Here is a 23843-nt window from a genome sequence, read left to right as displayed (position 1 = left end):
TGTACAATGTGTTTATTTTGTATTCATAACATATAACCAAAATCCTGAGTCTTTATTACTGAAACTGTATTAGAACTCTACAAAGTTGTCTTCCTTCCAGTGCAAAGACAGAGGCTGGGAATTAAGACTTAAAGTTTTAATTTCAGTGAAAATTTGGCACTTCAGTGCATCCAAAAAAATTTTAAAAAACATGCACACATGAAAATCCCTGAGTTAAGTGGGATCTGTGTGCATGTTTTGAGGTGTTTGATGTTATTTATTTTGTGTAAGTGTCTTTATGTGACTAGATTGATGAGTAGAATCCTAAAATAGATTGGAAGGTAAATTACAGTTATAAACTATTTTTATTTCATCAGAGGAGATGCTAGCAACAAAATATGCACTGTGGTGGTCTCCAAGTGGAAGATATTTAGCATACGTACAATTTAATGATTCTGACATACCTGTTATTGAATATTCATATTTTGGTGAGGACCAGTATCCTAGAAAAATAACTATCCCATACCCAAAGGTATGTTTTACCATTATTTTGACTTATTTTCTGCTGAGAAATGAGTTATTACATTGAGAAAATTAAATGTGCTTAATTCCTTAGGTATTGCCATGGTTGAGTCCATTGTGACTTAAATGAAAGAAAAAAAGCTTGGTCTAAGTTCTGAAAAGCTGTAGATACATACAAAATTTTAAATATAATGTCAGTGAAATAAGTGGAATTACTCACATAGGTAAAAAGCACGTGCAAAAGTACATTAGCATGCTTCAAGCCTTAATATTTTTCAATTCAGTTTACTTATTCTGGTGTGTAAAGTATGCAGTTGTTATTTTTCATCATAGTAAATAAATTATGAGACTAAATTATTTTTTATTTTTAAAATAAAGGCTATGGCAGCTTCACTTTATTTGCATACTTCATAGTGCTTTTTGATCTCAAGGGGCTTTGGTTTTTAATTGCTTTCAAGTGTCAGATCTAAGGCAATAAGGTTTTGGGTTGGCATTTCTTCAGCATGTATTAGAGAGCTCTCCTGACTCGTATCATGTTCATATGATTTCGAGGGATCATGTTAATGTATCTTAAGAATTTGCTCACCTGTCAGCTGGGTCACAGTTCTAAAGTAAAACTGGATGGTTTAGACCACACATAGAGAAGAATTAAAAAACTGTTAACGTATGCAGTGAAGAAGCAACCATGAAATCAGTTTAAGCAACCATTTCCCTGCTGGGATATCAAACAGCACTTGCAATCATGTGAATAAACTGGAGTTTTATGCTGAAATCAGTTTAAAGTGTGTTGCAGAGAACCACACTGCAAACAGAACAATGGTTCTCATGAAGTACATTTTCTGTAGAGAAAGGCACTAAACTCAAACATTTAAAAGGTTTTCTTTATATATGCAATGATACAAAGTTTAGTATATACTACTGCTGCAGTGTCACTCTGAGAACTTATAAGACCATTTTCTCTATTACACTCAACTGAATTCATATTTTGTAACTTGCCCCCTGCAAAAAGTTCTTTGATTTTCCTCAATCTGAATTATTCAGATCCTGGTTTTAATAATCTAAAATATTTTCTTTGAAGGCTGGAGCTAAAAATCCTACTGTTAAAGTGTTTATTGTAGACACTATTAACCCTGACGCATTTGGTCCTAAGGAGATACCAGTTCCTGCAGTCATAGCATCCAGGTAGTGTGGCCTCAAATATGTCTTTTCTTATTAAAAAAAAAAGGTTTTGTCTATTTGTTTTAAACACTTGAACCTCTGAGTTATACTTTTTCCAAGAGTGTACTGCCATATTAAACTCCTAGAAGGATCAGAAGCTAACTAGAAATACTGTATTTTTATTTTGGTTGCCCATGTGATACATTGTTAAAAAGGATAAAAAAGTACCCAAATAGCAATGTGGGGGATGCAATCTGTAACAATGTTTGCATACTCCTGTTTTTTAATAACCATCATTTCTTCCTTTTTTATATATTTCAGTGATCACTATTTTACTTGGCTTACTTGGGTAACAGATACTCGAATCTGTGTGCAGTGGCTGAAAAGAATACAGAATTTTTCAGTCTTAGCTATCTGTGACTTCAAAGAGCATTCAAATACTTGGGACTGTCCAGAGGTAATGAAGTTGGAAACAAATTTAAAATTACTGAAATTAGCATTTTCTTAATTCCTGCCCTAATCATATTTTACAGTGATTTATCACAATAATCTTTTACTAGTAGTGATGCCTTTTTCATGATACATTTTAATTGCTGGAAGAGGGATGAAAAATATTATTTACTCCAGGAAATAAAATCACATATTTTCCTTGTGAAGCTTAAATAACAAACAAAACGACAACAACAACCACCACCACCAGAAAAATGCTATTTAGAGGCTTTCAGTAATGTTTATTTCCTTCTTGTGTTAATATCTTCAGACGTGGAACCATATAAGATCTGTATTTTTTTTAAAGAAAATCTTATTATGCCATGCTGAAATTCCATACTAATTCTAACTAAATAATGTCCTTTATGTCCTTTTAGATGAATGTTAGATTATTTGAAAGAACATACACATTAATAGTGAGGCAGGTTTTCTAGAAGAATAAATTCTTCTGTTTTATCAAATCATACAGTTCTAGACAGTAAGCAAGTTTTCAGAAATACAATCAGATCTGAAAAGAAAACTTTAGGCTAATTGCAACAGTAACTACATTTGGTTTCAATATGTAATTCTATGATTTAGTCAGTTGGGAAAGAAGACTCTGTTCTGCTGAACAGAACAGAGCTTTGTAAAGCCTGGAAGGTGTACACACAGATAAATTCATATGGATCCTGAAGTAAAGACAACCCTGATTTTCAATAACTCTAGTACAGAGGTCTCATTTGTTGTCTTTTCGTATTGGTGCTTTTGGCTTGTCTTGTTGGTTCATGGTACAGAAACCCTATTAAAACTAACATTAGATGAAACCTTGAACTAATGGGAAATAAAAAGGAAGAATATTGATAAAAGCATTCTGTATAACTGATCAATTATAAATTCAGAGTTTATTGACACAGCCTTTTCAAGCTGAAAATAATTTTTACTCCTCTTTAACATGAAAATTGTTGCAAACTTAAAGGGAATTTAAGGTCCTGTTATTTCAAAAACATTGTCATTGAAGTAGTATTCTACAGAGAAATATTGTAATTTATTAGGAAAGAAATCATGTTTAATGCAGCATTTGCTGTATTTCCTAATTGTTCCACTTTATAGGTACGTTAACACTGAAATTCTACCTTACCTCCAAATAAGCTATATCTTAATAATTGCATATTTTAATTGAAAGAAGAAAATATATAAGGTTTGTAGGATTCTGCCACAATCCACTGAAGTACTTTAACACAAGCTTAACTTTTGGCTCATAACCAGTTTTATTTACTTCAGTAGAACTGTTTATGTGTTTAAAATTAAGCATGTGCTTAATTGCTTTGCTGGAACCAGACCAGACCAGACCAATTAGCATCTTTCAGGACTGTGTTCATGATCCTTGTTTAATTGCATTTCTCTATGAAACCTTATTTATGGAGTCACTACTGACGTTTCTATAATTCTATATTTATACAGTGATACAATGCTTTTATCACATTAAAGTTTGCACAAATGGCCAATCGAAGGAGTGTGAACAGATGGGACTGCTGCATTAGCTCTATTTGCCATTAGAAAGTATATCTCTGAACATTTCCTTTGGCAAAAACAGTTCTCTTGTTGAATTCAGATTGCATTGAGTCTCTAATGTACAATAGATGTGCTATGTTTTATCTATTTGAAAATAATAATAAAATATAATCTACATAATTTTCCTAAAGTGTAGATTCATCAGAAATGTTCACATGTTCAACTCTTGCTCATGTGACTAGACCACAGAAACCAATATGAGCAGTGGAACTATTCATATGAATAAAAGGTAGACATGCCTTGTGAAATTGAGACTACTCAAATAAGAGAAGTTAAATATATCCCTAATGTACTATGTCATCAAGATCTGAGTCTTAATTTAAAGAAAGGAAAATACTGTTAGGATGGAGATGTAAAACAATTCATCCTATTTTTATTATCTTGAAGTAAAATCCATCTTTCCACTTGCTCAGTGGAGCCCTTGGAAAGTACTAAATAGTCCTCTAAAGGACAAGGACCTACAACTTTTCCTCAAGTCGCTTTGTGGGGATTAAGTTAGAGGGGAGAACAAGTGATTTTAAATAGTAATGAGATTATGTTGAAGATAAGAAATACAAATCATATTCTTAGAAAGAAAATTTATTAAATTTATTTCAGACTATGAAAAAAACATAATGAACAATATAAAGAAAAAAATTCACAAGATTAAAAAATAATTACATTGATTGAATGCAGAATTTTTTAATATATTGCTAGACCCTCTACAAGCAAAACGTAAGTTCAAATGTAAAAGCACCTTTAGCTGCATCATTCGTGATCAATATAAGTCTGTTTCCAAATCAGCTTTAACAACAAGGAGTTAAGATCTTCTAAATTTATATTCATGGTCTCAGGATGCATAGTAGTCACATCATCCACTACTGTAAATCAACATCACAGCTCTGAAATCAAAGAAAATATAAACCATCTGAAAATCTAAATCAAATTTTAGTATTAATATTCCTGATATTATTTTACTTGGATCTTTGCCAAAAAAATAATGAGTTTAAGTAGTTATTCATTCTTGTTTTCAGTGAAAAAGTTGCATAATTGCTTTAAATTTTATTTAAGTCTGATAACAGCTGTTAAAAACAATAATTTTATTAATGTAATGATTTTAATACAGCAATGTTATTTACTTAGAAAACCTCCAACTCTCTGAACCTTCACAGCAGATATTCTAAAATTCTTTTTTACAGGCAGCTACTGATTTATTTGAAGATTTTGAATCTCCATAAACTCAATCTTCTTAAAGAGACACTAAAGAGTGAATGTTTGCTTTTGTTTTTCAGAATCAGCAGCACATAGAAGAGAGTCAAACAGGATGGGCAGGCGGAGTAGGTTTTCTTGTTGTATTCTATTTTAATTCAGTTAGCTACAGCTTCCTGCATCATCCCATCAGTGTTTTGAAACATGAAGCACCCTTCTGAGATATACAGCACTGCTTAGATTTGTTGCCCTGTAGGACTGAGACTTTTAATGCTGTGCTAGATGTAGTATCTGGCTACCTGCTTTCTAAATTTAAAAACCTATTTTTGTCCCGACCAACTGACTAGACAGGAAAGTTGGTCAAGACGGAAATTAATGAAGGGAGGAAAGTAATGAAAAGAGATAGATTTATAGTTCAATGTAATCCTTGGAAGCATTCTGGAGCCAAAGAATAGATGTAAAATTCCTCTGGTGGCACTAACATAAGGGATGAAATGGGCTATCATGGTGTCTTAAGAATAAAACCTGTCTATCAGAACAGTTTTAGTGCCAGGTGCTGCACATCTTCAGCTAGGAGGGAACCTTCAAGGTAAGATACCCCACTTAGAATGGCAGCTGATACTGCTCTGGAGATAACTCTTAGCAAAAGATGTTTTCTCTGCCCAGTAACCCTAGACAACCATACACTTTTGAAAACTTGCAGTAAAAACAAACCTACAAGGAAATTGTAAGAGCATGAGATCAGTATTTACAGTCATGTAGTCCAACAGCAAATATGTAGTGTAGCTTATATTTACTTTCAGGCAGGGGAAGTTAACAGAATCAAGTGTGAACCTCACACTGTCTGAATATCCTGCAGTGGACTTAACAATACACATCAGTTTTCAGTACACTGTTCCTTAAGTGATGCTTTAATGTGAAGATCATATATTTACAAGGATTAGTTATTTTACTTGATTATTTCCTTTTTTTTTTTTTTTTTTTACACTTCATTTGAGGTTCTGATGACAGATTTTTTTTTACAGAAATTGTAACATCTATGGGGAGATTGAATATCACAGGTACAAACTTGTGCAAAGTAGTTTGTCCCATTTGAACTGACTGAATAGTCTTATTACTTTTCATATGTGAAATAAAATCTGCCAAACGGCTTGGACAGTCTTATGTCTCATCTACTATTTTTCTTCTGTTGTTTCAGTTCTTTGTTTCTGCACCATATTTTACATCAGACAGCAGTTCATACTACAAAATTTTTAGTGACAAGAATGGCTATAAGCACATTCATTACATCAATGGCTCTGTGGTAAGTCAAGCAAAGTGTTCTACATTAATCTACTGTCCTGAAATAGGTCTGTAATATTCAGTAACCTTTATGTCTTGCTACACAGGAGAATGCAATCCAAGTTACAAGTGGAGAATGGGAGGCAATATATATTTTCAGAGTAACAAATGATGCAATGTAAGTGTCATGAAGAAAAAAGGTTGTGAGTGTTGTCAGTAAAGGCAACACTTAATCATTTGAACACCGTTTGTTGACTCGTCAGATTATAATTAGGTGTAATTTATTTTTGTCTGAATACATCCACAAAAAAATTTGTATATGCTAAGGCACTGCATATGTTTGTAAATACGATTTACTTATGAAAGATTCTTTACAAATTCCCCTCAATTTTCTATTTATTTTTATCATCCATCCTGGAGAGGCTTATTTAAAAACACTTAATTTAATCATATTGTTAACCCTCACTCAATTTGCAGTTACTTGTAATTTTATGATCTCTCATTCAGCTTACTGTATAGCTAGAAATATATTACATAATTGGAGAGATTAGCTCATGAGAATTAAGATAGAGCTCCTATTTATATAGCTTATGTGTAACCTAATCATAGTCCAAGCAAAGATTTATTAAGGTGAAAGGTATGTAAGCTTAACTACTCTTCCGTCACACGCAGAAATCTCAAAAAGTCTAATTAACTTCCAAGACGGCTTTTCATCTTGATGCTCGTTCATAGGTCACCACTTTATGGATTATTTATTAACATATAAATGAATTTGCAGTTTCTATTCAAGCAATGAATTTGAAGGCTATCCAGGAAGAAGGAATATTTACAAGTAAGTGTCATCAACATTATCTTAATGATAGTAGGTTAATAGAAGATGTCTCTGAATTTGTCAATAAAAAAATTTAGGTTTAAGTTGTTTAATGTGTAATTTCACAAGCTATTTAAACTAAATCTTAACCTCAGATTCTATCTGACAATTTAAGAGAAATGATGTCTAACTTTTAAATATACCCCTGGGGAAAAATTGATAAAAACACCAGGCATTTCTTTTTAAATTAACTTTCCTGAAAGTACAGGGCCTGCTTTCAAGAATATGAGACAGACACACGTAAAGGTAATTTTAGCAAAATAACAATTGCTTTATTTGATTTTTCCCTTAGAATTAGCACTGGAAGTAAACCTATGAGAAAACAATGCATTACTTGCAATTTAAGGAAAGAGAGATGTCAGTATTATACAGCAAGATTCAGTGAACGTTCTACGTATTATGCCTTGATCTGTTATGGTATGTATGGCATGGGAGCAAACATTTAATCAGTTGTTCTTTAATATTTATCAGCACTGTAGTTAATACCGATTATCCCAAATTATTTTTGTATGGCTCACAGAAATTTCACAATAACCAGGAAATACTTCCAGAAAGAGACTTCCCATGTTCAAAAATTTTGTGAGGATGTTTCAGTAAATACAGATATATTAAGGGTTTTTTTACTTTTTCAACAAAAAGCTTGGTATTTTGAGAATTAAAAACAAATTTGTGAATGTCCTTCATGTCACAAAACAGATTTTGAAAGAGCTCATGAGAGCCATGGTTTTTTCTTGCAGCAGCCAGAGCAGGATTTATAAACATATACTGTTTTCCAGTTTATGTGATCAAGGTTAGCTGTGAGAAACTACTTTACTCTGTTTCCCAACTGAAATTTTAAGACCTGTGTCAGCCATAAATGTTGGGTATTTAGCACCTGAAAACATTTTTAATAACTCATCTAAGAAAAATTCAGTTCAAGATATGTGATCATTGAATCCATGTGCAAGACATAAGTATTAAATGAAGTCTTATCTCTTTTGTGATAAATTAGGTGACTTGAGTGATCTGAGATTTCATACATTGCTGTACTCAAAAAACAGTGATATCGCAATCTAAAAAAAAGAGGAAAACTATCCAAGGTTTTCCTTTTGTGTACTTCTTATAAGGTTTACTCTTCTTGTGATTCTGCACTGACTGATCAGCTGAAAAGTTCCTTAGAACTTCTGTTGAGCAGAGAACCAAATGTAGCAAATAACAACACCTTTCAATCATTCTTGCACAAAATAGTCAGTAAGGTCGTCACCATGTGAAAGGCACTCACCTTCACAAATTCAATGTGACATGTTCTCAGAAGAATATTTCACATTGTTAGTTCTGCATTCACCTTATGTAATCACATCTCAGGTATTAACTAGATGTCACTTCATCTCTAGGGAGGAAGCCTTAGTAGATTTAAAGTTGCTTCTACTATGTTTGCTAAGCAATGCCTGTATATATACAAGTCTTTGTACACACAGTACCTTATGTATTGCAGCAGGGACTAGTGAGTTATACAGCAGAGAAGATTCAGATTTCTGCATCAACTTGGAGCTCTTTAACTCCTGTCAGTTATCAATGTTAATGTAATACATACTGCATCACCAAATTCCAGCTTCAGACTGTAAATTGACTTTTTATCATTCTTACAACAGGTCCTGGGATTCCCATTTCTACTCTTTTTGAGAACCGTGGTGATAGAGGTACCGCAAGTATACTGCCTATTTCTGAGCGACTGGTATACTCCTTTACCTCTAATCCAGATGAAGGTCTTTTAATACAGTACTTAGAATTGTGATCAAAAGCCTTTCATCTTGTTTGGTGTTAAAATAACTAGTGTCTTTCTTGATTTGCTCCAAAATCCAAGTGTGAATGAACACACCAATGCATTTATCTAAATTCCCGAGTCCAGCACTTTGATAGCATCCTGTTGTTTTTCCTGTTTACACACTATAGATAAAATGAACGTGGGCAGCTCTTTATCTGCCAAAATTTGAGTCAAACTTTGTAGAAAAAATTATTTTGAAATTTATATTTCTTTTCACATTTGGATGAACACAAGACTTTCTTTTTCATGAGGCAACACTGTCTTGTACAAAAGACGATAGTGTACTGTTTAGAGTTTACAGTTTGACCTATTGTGCTGTACTAATTAGAATTTGGATCAATGGTTTCCTGTGCAGCCATCAGTAGAGATGTCAGAGAAGAGCAGAAGCTCTTTCAGATGATCCGTTCAAGTAACTGCTTCAGACAAGGTGTAATTATTGATACAAAGTGTGATTTTCAGCAAGAAACACTCAGAGCCTTTAAGTAACCTGTTAGTGAAGACTTTGCAACCAAGCCAAGCAGGAACTTTCTAACTATGAAAATATTAATTGTTCTGCAATGAATCTTCTTTCTCTTCTTCTTCTTTCTCTTCTCTTCCTTGTTTTTTCCCTAAAAGTTCTTCTCCAACTTTAAGCCTTCAGTTCCTGCGATGTTATGAAAACTAGCATGGTTCTGTATAAACATCAGTGATTTAGCATTCCCTTCCTTCCCCAATAATGAGTGGAAATGAGCTCATGGTTGTAATGGTCCTTACAGTTCAGCCTGCATTGATAACCCACTGTTAGCTGAGTGTTGTGGAAATAACTCAGTGGAAATGAGCTCATGGTTGTAGTGGTCCTTACAGTTCAGCCTGCATTGATAACCCACTGTTAGCTGAGTGTTGTCTGACCAAAAGACACACAAATGCATAAGGAAGACAAATGTCACAATATTGTTAAACTACCTTCATCCATGGTGATTCATGTAGAATTCAGTGAACTACAAGATCATATTATTCAGACTCTGGTAGTAGTTGGTACATCTTATTTTATAACCACTTAAATTTTTTTGCAAATGGAAAGGATAGGCTAATGTGTCTATTGCAGTTATGGTATAAATACATTTAAATTTAAATACATTTAAAGGTTTAAATACAGTGCATGCATGGATTTTTTTTTTTTTTTTTTTTTTTTTTAATATTTGATCCACTGTTGTAGCTCTCTGTTTTTCCTGATTTACTCTTACCTTTTATGTGAAGGGCCCCTACTATCTTATGAAACTATGCATTGTTTGAAATGCAACTAAGTGCCCAACTGCAGTTATGTGTTTCTTAACCTCTCTGCAGCAGAGAACAATTTCCTGTAATGGATTTTCACCACTGGTTTCATCATGCCTCCCTCTTCTGTGCTGTTATTCTTAGGAATAAAAACAAATTCAGGCTTCTCTTTGACTTCTTCATTACCTTTTTTGAATTAATTTTCCTTCAGTTCCTTGCTTTCATAATCTCTTCTGTGGTGCAAAACTATTTTTAGTAAAACCATTTTCATTGAAGTTGGCAGCATTTTAAAACTATATCATCCATGAATTTTAGTAGGAGACAGTTAAACTGACATAGATCAGTTTGGAAGTTCCTTCCAGGATGCCTAAAATTCAGTTGTGGTAATGGGGAAATTTCAAGAGTTTTGAGGGGAAGGATGGAAAAGGGTTCAGCTAAGTTTGCATGAGCATCCGAAGGCAGGATGATCTTTCAGCCATAAAAAAATCACTTGAATCTGCAAAACTTGTCAAGAGTACTTTGAAAGAACAAATTCCAGTACTATATTTCTGGCATGTCCTAAGCACTACCTAGCTCAATATATGTTGAGAGAAGAATACTTCTTGTACTTTTTTGAATGTTTCCAGAAACAAGGAGGAGGGAAAGGTAAAGGAAAAAAAGAAAAATCTCCTGCAGTTTTAAAAAGTTCTTTCATTCTGAAAGTGAAGCTAAGAAGCTAAAAGTCATAGATTTCCATTATGTTTCCAATATTCTTCATCCCTCACTACTCATGGGAAAACACATAAATAAACAAGACCCAGTGGATTCATAATAAACAGTTCTGCAGTCTGTCCTGTAAGTTAATTAAATTTTAAACAGTGATTTTTAAATTATGTAACTGTAAATTTGGTCTAAAGCAAGTAAAACAGTAAATGTTGGTACAGTTTAGATTTTTAAAAGAAAAAAAAAGGAAAGAAAGGTTTACGAAGTGAGCAGTAATAAGGACAGTAAGATGGTAAGTCTGGTATTTTCATATTGTACAGGGGTTGAATGAAGCTTTGCCATAACTCCTTGAGAAACTGAATTTCCTGCATTACCCAGAAACAAGATTTTCCCTTAGGATTGTGTGCTTGACCACACTACCCAAAGGTCTCAGAGGTTAAACTGATGTTAGTCTGATGAGCGAGAGAGGAGATACAGGATTGTGTTTTGCACAGTGCCATGAATTTTGCATTTCTAGCTCCCCCATTTTACAAAACTGGGATGAGGGATCTGCAGGAGAAAGCTGTTTCTTCTTAACATGCGGGACTCTAACACTCAGAGGCAACATGTGAAATGATTTGCATTGCAAAATGTACATCCTATAAAAATCTAACGAGTATTTGTGCACTGCAATACCAGTGCTTTTCTTTCATTTAGCTATGTGATCAAGCCCAATTAGAAGTGTCTGAGTGGATTTCATTGCTCTGCTTGTAAAATTCACAGATTTCCTTTCTGTTCTAATAACACAAAGGAAAGGAATCTTAATTACTGAAGAGAAATTAACAATACATCTGTTAATAATTCGAGCATTTCTTTTACTTAGAACTCAGAGTATTGGAAGACAATTGGGAATTGCAGTCTGCTTTGCAAGAGATCAGACTGCCAAAAGAAGAAATTAATAAGATTGAAGTGGATGGTATAAGTAAGAACTACACATCTTTATTGTACCTTTTTATTCTTACCATTGTAATATTTTGCCTTAATTTTGCTATAGTAAATATTGTCTTTCTGTAGAGCAAAGTTGCCAGTCAGATAGGGAAGAAGAGGCCTGGTTCTGCCGTGTTCAATAACACCTAATTTGTCCATGCCTCAGGGTATCTCTCAGTAAAATAGTAGTTAAAATACATTTGTTTCACAACACAAGTTTTTTAAAAATGTTTAATACTATTGGAAAAGAGTTTAAATATTGTATAAAAACAATATAATATTGTGGTAATAAAATGATAAATGTAAACTGCTGTTCATGTATTACACATTATACTGACTTGCTTGCACTGTTCTTTTTAGTAGTGACTTACCAATAGTATTCCATGGTAAAAAATCAGTGTAAAGTTTCCAAAACTAATATCTGATAATCTTAAAACAGTTATGCTTTTCTAGGCACCTGGAAAAACTGATAACCTTGACTTTTGTGAAGTAATAATTTAATGCATAGCTAAATTTAAATAAATGTGTCTTTCTTCAAATCTGTTCTTCAACAGCTCAACAGAAACAGTTAATTGCATCAGTTCTGTGATTCACAGTTCGTGCATTGTGTACTATGTGCTGATTCATGTTCATATACTGTTACACCAGGGTCTGGATTATGCCTAGAGGAATCATTTCAACCATTAAGAATCTAATTTTAATTTGTCTTTTCTAGCTTTGTGGTACAAAATGCTTCTACCTCCACAGTTCGACAGATCTAAGAAGTACCCTCTGCTTATTCAGGTGTATGTACCTCTTCCTTTGTTTGAATGTTGCTGTTTTGTTAGAAAACATACTTCTAATTTAACAAAACCTGGAACATTTGCAACATTTTATAAAGCAAAAGCTAAACTACATAGTTCTATAGTTTGTTGGGTTTTTTTCAGTATATTTTTGGAAGAATAATTCATCCCAATGGAGATCGAGAAGGATTTTAATGTTAATCTTTGCGTGGTAAGGATTACTTTCTCACAAAAGGAGAAAGGCTAAAATCATGTGGGCTACTCCTTGTAAATCTTAGCTCTGTTGCTGCTTCTATTTATCATGAGACAGTCTGAAATATTGATTTCAGCTTTTCTAATATGAAAAACTACAAGAGCCTGCTTAATTTTTTTAAGAAGAAAACTAAGTCATGTGGACTTGCTTGTTAAGAGCATTTGACATAATTTATTGCAGGATGAAAAGGCAATGAAAACTGCAGTGATGAAAAAAATTTAAAGAAAAAAAAGATGCAGAAAGGAGAGCTGAGTGGGTGTAATAAACTTTACATAATTTTTTATTAACCAGTAATGATCCAAAGGTCCAAAAATGTTAGGTATGTTTGAAGTTTAGAGCAGATGAGTCCTGTCCTTGAGGTCAAATGTGTAATTTTCATTAGGCCATTCTCATGAGGAGTGTCTCTGTATTGGTCAGCTATGTGGGGTGTGTTCTGCCTGCAGCTCCAACAGCACATGATATTCCCTACTGAAACAAATAAGGTCTGTGGATAGCCAAAAAGTATAAGGAGCTGTATTTCTTTATATTCTTTTCTTTGGCATTACTAACTGCATGTGGAAATCAAATGCAAAAAAGCAGAAAAGCACCAAAAAGGGCTGTTACTCCTAAGGAATTTGGAGAGAGCGAAGAATTGAATCTTTGAGGGATGGCTCTTCCAAGGATTCCCCTTAGGACAAGCGGCTGATACTGTACTACTTAGTCTGAGCTGAAACTAATTATTTGCCTTAGGAAAAAGACCTAAATTATTAAAATAGATTTTAGATAGCAAAATCTCATAACTGCATGAAAATAATAGTACATGAAAATAGAAAATTTGTTTACGGAGCTCTCTGAACCACAGTCATGTAGCAAAATACGTGTGCAGAAAATGTTACCAGTACTGATAGCTATAGTCCAGTGTCCAATAACCATTTATAAATATGTAAATATGAGTTGAAAATGTCTGAATTTTCTTCCTCAGGTATGGAGGACCTTGCAGTCAGAACGTAAAGGAAACCTTTAGCATTAGCTGGATAACCTATCTTGCAAGCAAAGAGGGAATTATTGTTGCTCTGGTAGATGGCAGAGGGACAGCTTATCAAGGTGACAAGATTTTGCATGCAGTATATCGAAGACTTGGAGTTTATGAAGTTGAGGACCAAATCTCAGCAGTTAAGTAAGTAGATTATCTCCCTGTATAGCTATTTTATACCAATAAGTAGTAAGGTGAAAGGAATATTTAATTCTCAGCCTTTCTTTTGAAGACCTGAGGCCTCCAGGATATAAGACAAAAACACTTGGAAAATAAAATATTAGTGTTTGCATGATATCAGTGAGGTTTTTTCTGGTATATTAAGTCCATATACCACTAAGTCCACTTGCATTGCATAAGAGAATCGTTAGAGGTTTCAATCCTAAGGCTAAAGAAATACAATTGTCAGTAGTGAGAGGTAACTTAGGTAACAGTTGTTAGTGGTGAGAGGTATCTTAGCTGGAAATTGGGCGTAGCAACCACAGTTTTCTCTGTGTGTTTGAGAGCACTGCCTGTACTTATAAGTGTGTGTGAGGAGGATATCTGTTCCTTCCTCTTTCTGCTTTGTGATAATTCATTTCCTCCTCAATGTTATAAATATAAATGCACCATTATCCTTTTCAGTGATAAATGAAACAGAATAGCTGTATATCATGTCAAGTTTTTCTATTATTCTATTATTTTATTTTCTATCTTGAAACGTTTAGGAGGAGTGGCATACTTCAAAATATCACAAGAATGCTTCTATATTATTCTGAATTGTCACTCAGACATAGAATATCAGAGGGAACCTAAACTGATTCTGCAATTGCAAAATCTGCTGAGACAGGCCATGAAAAAATGACCTCAGACTTCACACTTCCCAGTTTTCTGTCAGCACCTAGACTAAATTTTTATTCAGTTAAATGTAGTTCATTCCATCTTCCTGAGCTAACACATGGATTAAGATGCATGATTTTTAGAGAGCTTCTATACTCTAGTGGGAAGTTCTTGCAGGGGCTTTTACTGTAGGTGGAGCCCCAGGGATTAAGACAGTAATATAACAAAATTGAATATTTTTTTGGCTTTTCTAACTGTCCCACCCGGATAGTATCCCACATTTTGGGTGTTGTCACTTCACTTGGGCGTGTCCTAGTAAATAAGGCTACTGTATGTCCCGATATATATCTGAACCTATTGTGTTTATCTGTCACTCTCAACCCTTTGTGGTCTTTTGTCTCATCCTCTTTCCTTTGCTAAAGGTGTTGCTAATACATCTTTAGAAATACAGTCTCCACATTCTGATGCAGGATATTTTTAGTAAACCTAATATTTATGGTTCTCTTTGACCTGTTTGACTCTTGAGAGCATAAGAAGTTTTGCACCTTTTATACATTTCAAGCTTATTACCTGCTTGGAGCGTTAGTAGATGATTCCTTCGTTATTATTTTTATTAAAGAGCTTTTTACTTTTCAGGCACATAAAAACTTATTTCTACAGAGAATCCCTAGTCTCCTCAGAAATTGATACTGTTCCTCTTGATAAATCAAAGTATTAACTCACTGTGACATCAGTATGTTGAGTATCTTGCACAATAAAGTCTGAATGTTTGGCACCTAAAGCAATGAAAATTATCCTTTTCCACTGGAACAAAAATTATTATGACAAAAATATTCATTTTAGTATTTTTTTGTTCGTTCAGGAAAAGTTCTTCTTCTTCCCTTTCAACGCCTATTGATTGAATAGTTGATACTTTGTAGAAATCAGATATGCTATGTTGATTGTCAGTTTGCTCAAATTGGTGGGATATCTGGAAAAAAAAGCCAAAGAAAAACAATTTTTGCTAATTTGTTAATGTACTAGCAATTTTTGTAATAATGCATTTATTTCTGTGATTTTATTTTCCACAGAAAATTTATAGAAATGGGCTTTATTGATGAGAAACGAATAGCAATATGGGGCTGGGTAAGTGATTGGAGTTTTTATATCTATCTTTAAATAATCCTGCAGTATATTTTTTTTATTGTTCTTCCTGGTTCTGTCTTAACTATGTATAAAATTTCTTCTGCAACTGTGTGATGGTATTGCCAAAGGGGATGGTTCCTGCTGGTACTTATATATGTGCAATTGCAACAGTTCAAGCCCCCAAAAATGAATCTTTGGCAGCTCAAGAGAGAATTTTGAAAAGCTCATATCTAATACATTGTTTGAACTGTTAAGACATTTTAATTGGCTTTACTTTTAACTTAGGGACTTACTGGCATAGTGTCAAAATTCCAATATTGTCCTTTCTGATCTGAGATTAAAATAGTGAGAAAAGTCCTATGACTATCTCTCACCAGAAAATGTGACCCCTGCATCATCCTGAATCACTGTGTACTTGGCTGGCTTTGCAATGGTCATCAAGGATGGATCTGGGTCTGAGGGGTTTACAGCACTGACAGCTTCACCAAGACATGGAAAAATTGGACAGTATGGGAGTCATTTCAAATTATTAGCCAGTCTATTTTTCATCTTTTTTTCTTCACGTATTTTAATTTGTAATGCTCCCAGAACCTTTAATAGCCAGATGTATTGCCTGATCTTAGCACATTAGCAGAGCTGCTAAAATCTTTGAAGCTTCTACCAGCCAATATTTAAGTTGCTTTGGTACAGTAACTACTGTAACACCAGAATAAAATGGGTACCATATGGTGAAATTAAGTGATGCAAACACTTAGGAGTGAATAATTCTAAAGTGATATTAGGTAATTTAAGGCCTCAAGAAAATATTTTCTTTTTTAATTCACATCATATTTTATTTCACCACTGTTTCCAGAACCAACTAAGAGCTTGGACACATTGTATTCCAGTAGTGGATATAATATTAAAATAAAGGCATTACTGACAAGCCTATCAGTCTTTTTTTCCAGTTTAGTTCCAATTTACTGTATCATTTCTTGGTCTGTAAGCTTTGAAAGGAGTTGAAAGGTGTTTCCTTATTTGTAGGCTGCAGCTTGGCAAGTGCATGAACTTGTTTTCAGACTCACCAAACTCTTCAAGATGGCAAAGGCTCTTAAATAATTACTAAAGCAATTTGGGTTGTGAATCCAGTCTCTCTCGGCCTGTTACACTGAATATATTTATCTGCTCAATCCTAATCCCTTACTTTTCAGCCTTGTGGACTGATCTTTTGAAAGATCAAATGAGAAAATCAAATGAGTTGGAAAAACTCCACAAATTACTGTTTCTACTACTATATGCCTCACTATCATTTCAAGCTGTAAAGTCAAGAGGATGGACTAACTTAACTTCTGTACAAAAGAAAATATATTTAATAATTCTGCTTATTTCCATTAGTCTTTAATATGCTACTGAAGTAATCTTCAGAATTTTTCATGACACATTATATTTTTATTCCTTCCTCCGTTCCAAAGTAAACAGAAACCCATTATTTTGCAAAGACCCTATATGAGGTTTTCCAAACTCAGTTCCACATCCGGTGGAAAGCCAAACCAAAGGCTTTTTATTTACATTATTTTCCTGTCTCAGCAACTAGCCCCATTCAGTTTCACAGACCTATTCTTATATCCAGACTTACTTAGTGCTCTACCCTTCTTACGGCCATGAACTTATTCTTCCTTTCTGGATCCCCGTTTGAGGAATCAGGCCAGAAAGTACTAGGAACAGTGGCAGGCAGTAGGGAGGAATGGCTCCATTCTGAAGTAGATGAGTATATTAGTACTGATGATTGCTTCAATATGCTAATCTTTAGCAAAAACTAGGTAATTTGTTAAGGGAGGGGAAAAAAACTCTAACTCTTCTTGGAGGTGCACCTTGAAAGGGTGAGAGGCAATGAAAACAAGCTGCCAAAAGGAAAGATTCTGTTTGATTTAGGAAAAAAAATATGACAACATTACTGTTGAATGCAGATTGAGTGGAGAGGATATGTGCTATGGATGTGACAGCGATCAGTATCATTTACATCTGAAGTCAGCCCTGTTTTGAGCTACAGGTTGTGTTAGATTACTGTGAAGGATGCTACCAAATTAAATTTCTTGGTGATTGTAAGTGGTAATAAAAGCAGTATCCTGTGATAAACATTGAAGAAGTAGCAAAAAATAAGTGATTTGATATAATTGTCTAATCTCTCTCACAAGAAATTACATCAGATACATTTGATTTCAATAAACTAATTTCAAAAAAGCCTCAACCTTTTGTTACTTTGTCCTCTATGCATTCAAAGCAAATGAGTTAATTTGGACTTAATTTATATGAATTTGATTCAGAAAACAGAATGATACTTTGCTAGCAATTTTAAACTAACTGTGCTTTCCTCCTAGTCCTATGGTGGCTATGTAAGTTCTTTGGCACTTGGATCTGGCAGTGGAGTATTTAAATGTGGAATGGCTGTGGCTCCTGTTTCTAGCTGGGAATATTACGGTATGGAAACTTGTCATAAATACTGACTTGGAAAGCAAGATGTAGCATTTAATGACTTCTTAAATTAAATCATTGCAAGAGACTGGCAATTTGAAACATAAAGACATTCAAATTACCTAGATTTAAAACTTTTAAGACCTTAAGTTTAATGTTTTTCTTGCTGAAAATAACTGAGTGCAACTGGCAGTTTGGAACTGACTTTGTCACAAAGAAGGTATGTCTGGATAATTCCATATGCACTTCTGAAACAGTAAGTATATAAAGCCCTCTCAATAAACTACTATTAAGGAGTGATCTGCCTAAAAATCCTGTTGAAATTATCACTGAATTCAGAAACAGCTGAACTGATTTATCCGCCAGTAACAGTATCATAGTACATTTCAGCTTCTGACACCACAGATGACCTGTGTCAGGAATCAGTGTTGCTGATGACTGCAAAGTTGTTTCCAAAAACCAGTGGAAAAGAGAAGGATTATTGTGTTTGATATCATATTTTTTTTTTAATTAAATACTTTTCCCTTTAAATGTTTCTCAGTTCCCTGAGAAATTTTGTATTGTTGTGCTATGATACATATTTTTATTTATGCTTATGGAATTAGGCTCCAAACTGCTGAGAGGAAACAACACTGGAAGTATATTCCCAAGGCCTTCCTGTGTTTCCTGAATAAAGCAGGCACATTCTCATGCTTGCCGACCTGTTAAGCTTTTGGCATGGTGTTAAGGAACCTTAGTGTAAAAAAAAAACTCATGGCATGAATATTTTCAATGAGTAAAATGTAGCACTTTGAACACATTTACTTAGCATATGGTCGTTTTCTAAGGAGTCTTGGTTATGAGAAAATTTTTTTGGTTAAATGGGAAAGATTCCTTCCCTGACTGCTAGCACAGACATTCCTTGTATTTATGGTGTTTTGCAAACAAAGGGGAAAATATTTGTATGACACAGGAAGCATAGTCTTCGTGTTTTCACTGGCATCAAGATTTTTTTAAGACATTTTTCTCATGATCACAAAATTATTTCCAGAATGCAGGCATAAAGAACTGCTCTTGCAAAAGTCCCTTAATAAAAGATGGGTTATAAAAATTTGTTGCAGCATCACAATTCAAATGAAGTTTTTAAGTTCAAAAAGATTAGACCTGCACCATTACAATCCCTACATCAGCTGAATTTTCAGGCGGCAATAAAAGAATCTTGCTGAAAACACCCTGTAAAATCCAAACAGGCAAATGTACCTCCACTAAGGAAGGAAGGAAACAGAAGGAAGTCATGAGTCATAGCTTTTTGGCAAACAGATCATGTTAACATTAGGGTGAGCTGTGCTAGGGGCAAAACTACAGGATGTTACATCCATAAGTCTCTGAGTAGTATCGGTATGTCAGAGGATGTAGTAGCCCCTAGAACTTCTCAATTCTGTCCAGCCATCCTTTAGATGCACAGATGAGATTCTGGACCGTAATCTTTTGTCAGAAGCTGTCCCATCCCCCTCCATTTTGACTGAGTGATAATAACAGCTGAACAGTTATAAGATGGAAAGAAAAATTCCATTAAGAACAATGTATAGTTAAAAGCATTATATCTGTGACTGTTTTATTAAAATTTATTTAAATTCATCTGCTTTTCCTTTCTCAGTAATTGACAAGCTAAATCTTTCACTTAGTCATTATAATGCAATTCTGCTGACCTCTGTGGACTTGTTGTAGCTATATTGGTAAAAGAGTGGAAAATTGGCTCAGAATAGTGTAGAAATGCCAGCCATTCAGAAAGAGTCTGTTTTATTGAAAACTTGAGCCCGATATGATTGTTTGACACTGTGTTGACAACAGATATTGCACATTTTCTGTTTTCATGGAATGATAAAGGATTTTGATAAAAGATAGGGTACTTAAATTTTTTTGATACTTATATTACAAATTATCTTCAGAAGCCTTGCTTGGCTGATCTGGGAGACATAGTACATGTCTTTACTCTCAGTGGTAGAACATGTATATGTATCATTTGTTACATAATAAACTATGGGAACAGGAGCATATTGATTCATTTTCTTTTCCTGGGAGGATTCTCATTTCTATTTTCTAACAATTTTTTTCTAATACAGTGTATCAAACTGGACAGCATAGACAATCCCAATTCCTTAATGATTACAATGGCTATCACCTGTCTTTTGAAAGGGAAAGATGATAGCTCTTCGTCAGAAAGCCCTGACTCCCTTAAACAAATAAAATCCTTCTAATACTGCAGCTTGACTGCTCAGTATGTGTCAGTTACTCTTTCAAGGCAAGGTCATAAAGAAAGTAATCTTCTGGTAGTAGCAGCTGCTGCATCAGTTTTCCATAAATTTTCATAACAGCTCCTAGTTAAAGTACAAATACCCAGGCAGCTCAAAGAGAGATGTTCTCTGATTTCTTGGTGATGGATACCATTCAATTATTCACATTTATTTTGTCAAATCTGTTACCAGTCTTTATTGTAGTTAGAAAAAAGAATTGAACAGAGATTTGAAAAGCAATGAACCTTTTCAGTCTGTGCCTGCATCCTTTCCTGCTTCCCCTAGTTGCTGCATATATACATTCAATAGGAAAAGTACAACATGCATATCTATATTTACTGTTAATACACCTACAAATCCTTAGCTCCTCTTTTTAAGGTGTCAGAATTAGTCTGTGTCATCTTTCCACCATGCACCTTTATTGGCTCACTGCCTTATTCAACTGACTTCTGGAGTTCAACCCAACAGCAAAAAGCATTATCAATTAATCACCTTTATCCATAAAACCTAGATGAGTATAAAACCACTATTTCTGCCAAGGTGGTTTGAAGAATAGTAAATAATTAGCCTTCATAGTTGATTTTTAAAAGATGTTTAAATTTGGTGTGTCATGAGGAAACCAAGAACAGACACAGTTAAACATCATTTAATTTCCTATGTGTCACTGAAGCCACAAAATGTTTTCACTGTCTTTATCCATAGCTTTTTTCTTCTTTAATTTCAGCATCAATCTACACGGAACGATTTATGGGTCTTCCTATAAAGTCTGATAATCTTGAGCACTATAAGGTGAGAATTCTGTTTCTTTGCTGATCTGTCTTACTTTTGAATCACACTTCCATGGATAAGTGGAACTATGAAGAAAGAAAGTGGCCCACCAGCTTTCATGGTACAGTCCTTTTGTAGCAAAGCTACAGCTGTGAAGTTCTTATCTACATAATTAATGTGTGTTTGTATTTATAAATCTCAAAAATGCTAAATGGAAGTTCTTATTTTCTTACTTGGACAAGTCAGACTCTTTTGCCAGTGCAAACAATTAGCCTAGAAGCGAACTCAAGTGAGAGGGATTAAAATGTTGATAAGGTTTTGGTTGGTGCTGTTAGCTGTGATATGCAAACTGTTTCATGCAAATTTAGCTCTCTGATAATAAGATCATAAGTATACTAAATGATCAGAGCAGCATCCCCTACCTAGAACAGGTTGCCATTCTTTTCTTCACATTGATAGGAAGTCTGCATTTTCCTCTAGCAGCACACATACCAGTTCTGGATACAGAGAGGCCTGAATTAACATCCAAAGAACTTAGTGGAAACGCTCCTGTTAAAGATTTGGATTGTGTTCTCAGTGCATATTTCCATCCCAACTCAAAGAACAGAAATACTCAATACCAAACAGCCCTAGTGGAGCTGTCTGGGTAGCCAGGAATTAGAGCATTCTGGGAAGGACATGATGAGTGATGTTTTTTGTATGAATTGGCCCTTAGAAAAGACACTAAATAAATATCAAATCTGTTTCTGATAGTGTAGAGACATTTGTGATAGCACAGAAAGCTACCTGCTGCAAGCCAAGCTTGCACAGGCATCTTTTATGGACAGACATCATCAATATGGCGCAGATTAATATTTTTTCTCCTGCTAGTGCTTATCAGAACACATGCAAATGATGTAAGAAAATTTATTTATAGGTATTCCTGTCCTGAAGCCAAAGTCACAGATCACAGATGCACGGGATCATTTAGTTTGGAAAAGACTTCTGAGGTCATCAGGTCCAACCATTAAACTTACACTGCCAAGTGCACCACTAAACCATGTCCCCAAGTGCCACATCTACATGTCTTTTAAATAACTTCCCAGATGGTGCTTCAACCACTGCCCTGAGCAGCTTGTTCCAATGCCTGACATCCCCTTCCATGAAGAAATTTTTCCTCATATCCAGTCTAAACCTCCTCTGGCACAATTTGAGGCCATTTCCTCTGGTCCAGTTGATTGTTGTCTGGGACAAGAGGCCGATGCCCACCTGGCTAAAACATACTTTCAGGGAGTCATGGAGAATGTTAAGGTCCCTCCTGAGCCTCCTCCAGGCTAAACACCCTCAGCCATTCCTCAGAGTCCAGCTCTGTTGCCCTACTCGGGATACACTCCAGCACCTCAATGTCTTGGGCCCAAAATTGAACACAGGATACAAGGTGTGGCCTCACCAGTCCCCAGTACACGGGGATGATCACATCTATGTTCTTGCTAGCCACACTACTTTTGGTACAGACAGGAAGGCTCTGGCCTTCTTGGCACCTGGGCATGCACTGGCTCACATTCAGCTGCTGTCTACCAATACCCAGAGGTCCTTTTCTACCAGAGAACTTTCCAGGCACTCTTTCACATGGCCCCTAGTGCTTCATAGGGGTGGTTGTGACCCAAGAGCAGGACATAGCACTTTCCTGTGTGGAACCTCAGACAACTCTGGCTTTGGGTCACTGATCCAGGTTGCTCAGATCCCTCTATAGAGACTGATGTGAATATATATATATATATATACACACACATATACAACCATATACATGATTTCTATTGTAACCTCAGATTGATATGAGGTCACTGCTCTCATGCCAGTTCAACTGTTTGATTGTTTTTCTACTAGGTAATGAAAGCCTTTTAGCATATAAATAAGTGCTTTAAATTGAAGTTGCTGAACTGTTCTTTTTTCCTCTCAACAGAATTCAACTGTGATGGCAAGAGCAAAGAATTTCCAAAACGTAGAGTATCTTCTAATCCATGGAACAGCAGATGGTGAGGTTTGCAAATGGCAGAACAAACACAGAGCCAGAATCACTTTGTTTGAAAAACATTAAGCATCTATCTTTGATTGGGTCAGGACTTAGATCTTTGGTAGATTTCCATATGACCTATCATAAGATGCTTACTCATTCTTAGTAATGTCAACTGTATCACTTGATAATTAGTGGACACAGCTAAATGCACTATAACTTTATGCTTTGTGGTATTAACACATTTCAACAAACAATCTCTTTTTTTTTCTTTTTAGATAACGTACATTTTCAGAACTCAGCACAAATTGCAAAAGCTCTGGTTAATGCACAGGTGGATTTCCAGGCAATGGTAAATAGAAGACTATTTTTCATTGTGAAAAGTGGTTCATAACTTTATCAATAAGCTCATCTGACATTTGGCAGTGTTTCTAACAACCCTGTTGAACTGAACATGCTTCAGAATTTGGCAATTGCTAGTGCATTTGTTATTCTTCATAAACATCTTCTCAATTTCTTTCCCAAATTATTTGCCTGCTCTTTTTTTTTTTTCCTTGCCCTTTTCATGCTAGCAGGATTTTTCTCTTGTCAAGAATAATTTG

General features: G+C 34.8%; 1 protein-coding gene across 2 annotated transcripts in view; it reads left to right on the top strand.

The window, feature by feature from the left end:
* Nucleotides 1–23843, top strand: part of LOC102107709 (prolyl endopeptidase FAP) — a 38712-nt gene that overhangs the window by 10911 nt on the left and 3958 nt on the right. Inside the window, exons 9-25 of one of the 2 annotated variants that reach the window (XM_005519741.3) lie at nucleotides 357–511; nucleotides 1580–1683; nucleotides 1981–2116; nucleotides 4971–5015; nucleotides 6086–6190; nucleotides 6276–6346; nucleotides 6947–7000; nucleotides 7332–7456; nucleotides 8671–8718; nucleotides 11662–11760; nucleotides 12481–12550; nucleotides 13762–13956; nucleotides 15702–15756; nucleotides 18114–18213; nucleotides 21205–21269; nucleotides 23191–23263; nucleotides 23520–23593. In XM_005519741.3, the coding sequence (XP_005519798.1) occupies nucleotides 357–511; nucleotides 1580–1683; nucleotides 1981–2116; nucleotides 4971–5015; nucleotides 6086–6190; nucleotides 6276–6346; nucleotides 6947–7000; nucleotides 7332–7456; nucleotides 8671–8718; nucleotides 11662–11760; nucleotides 12481–12550; nucleotides 13762–13956; nucleotides 15702–15756; nucleotides 18114–18213; nucleotides 21205–21269; nucleotides 23191–23263; nucleotides 23520–23593 (1574 nt within the window). The remainder of the gene's footprint in view (nucleotides 1–356; nucleotides 512–1579; nucleotides 1684–1980; nucleotides 2117–4970; nucleotides 5016–6085; nucleotides 6191–6275; nucleotides 6347–6946; nucleotides 7001–7331; nucleotides 7457–8670; nucleotides 8719–11661; nucleotides 11761–12480; nucleotides 12551–13761; nucleotides 13957–15701; nucleotides 15757–18113; nucleotides 18214–21204; nucleotides 21270–23190; nucleotides 23264–23519; nucleotides 23594–23843) is intronic. The other variant, XM_088058481.1, reaches the window with a different exon arrangement.

This window comes from Pseudopodoces humilis, chromosome 8 (genome assembly GCF_049639895.1).
Source record: "Pseudopodoces humilis isolate 2021_Gansu_Grassland_sample_001 chromosome 8, ASM4963989v1, whole genome shotgun sequence".
Classification (NCBI taxonomy): domain Eukaryota; kingdom Metazoa; phylum Chordata; class Aves; order Passeriformes; family Paridae; genus Pseudopodoces; species Pseudopodoces humilis.
The sequence above is the reverse complement of the archived record's forward strand: the minus strand, read 5'-3'. Positions and strand labels throughout refer to the sequence as shown.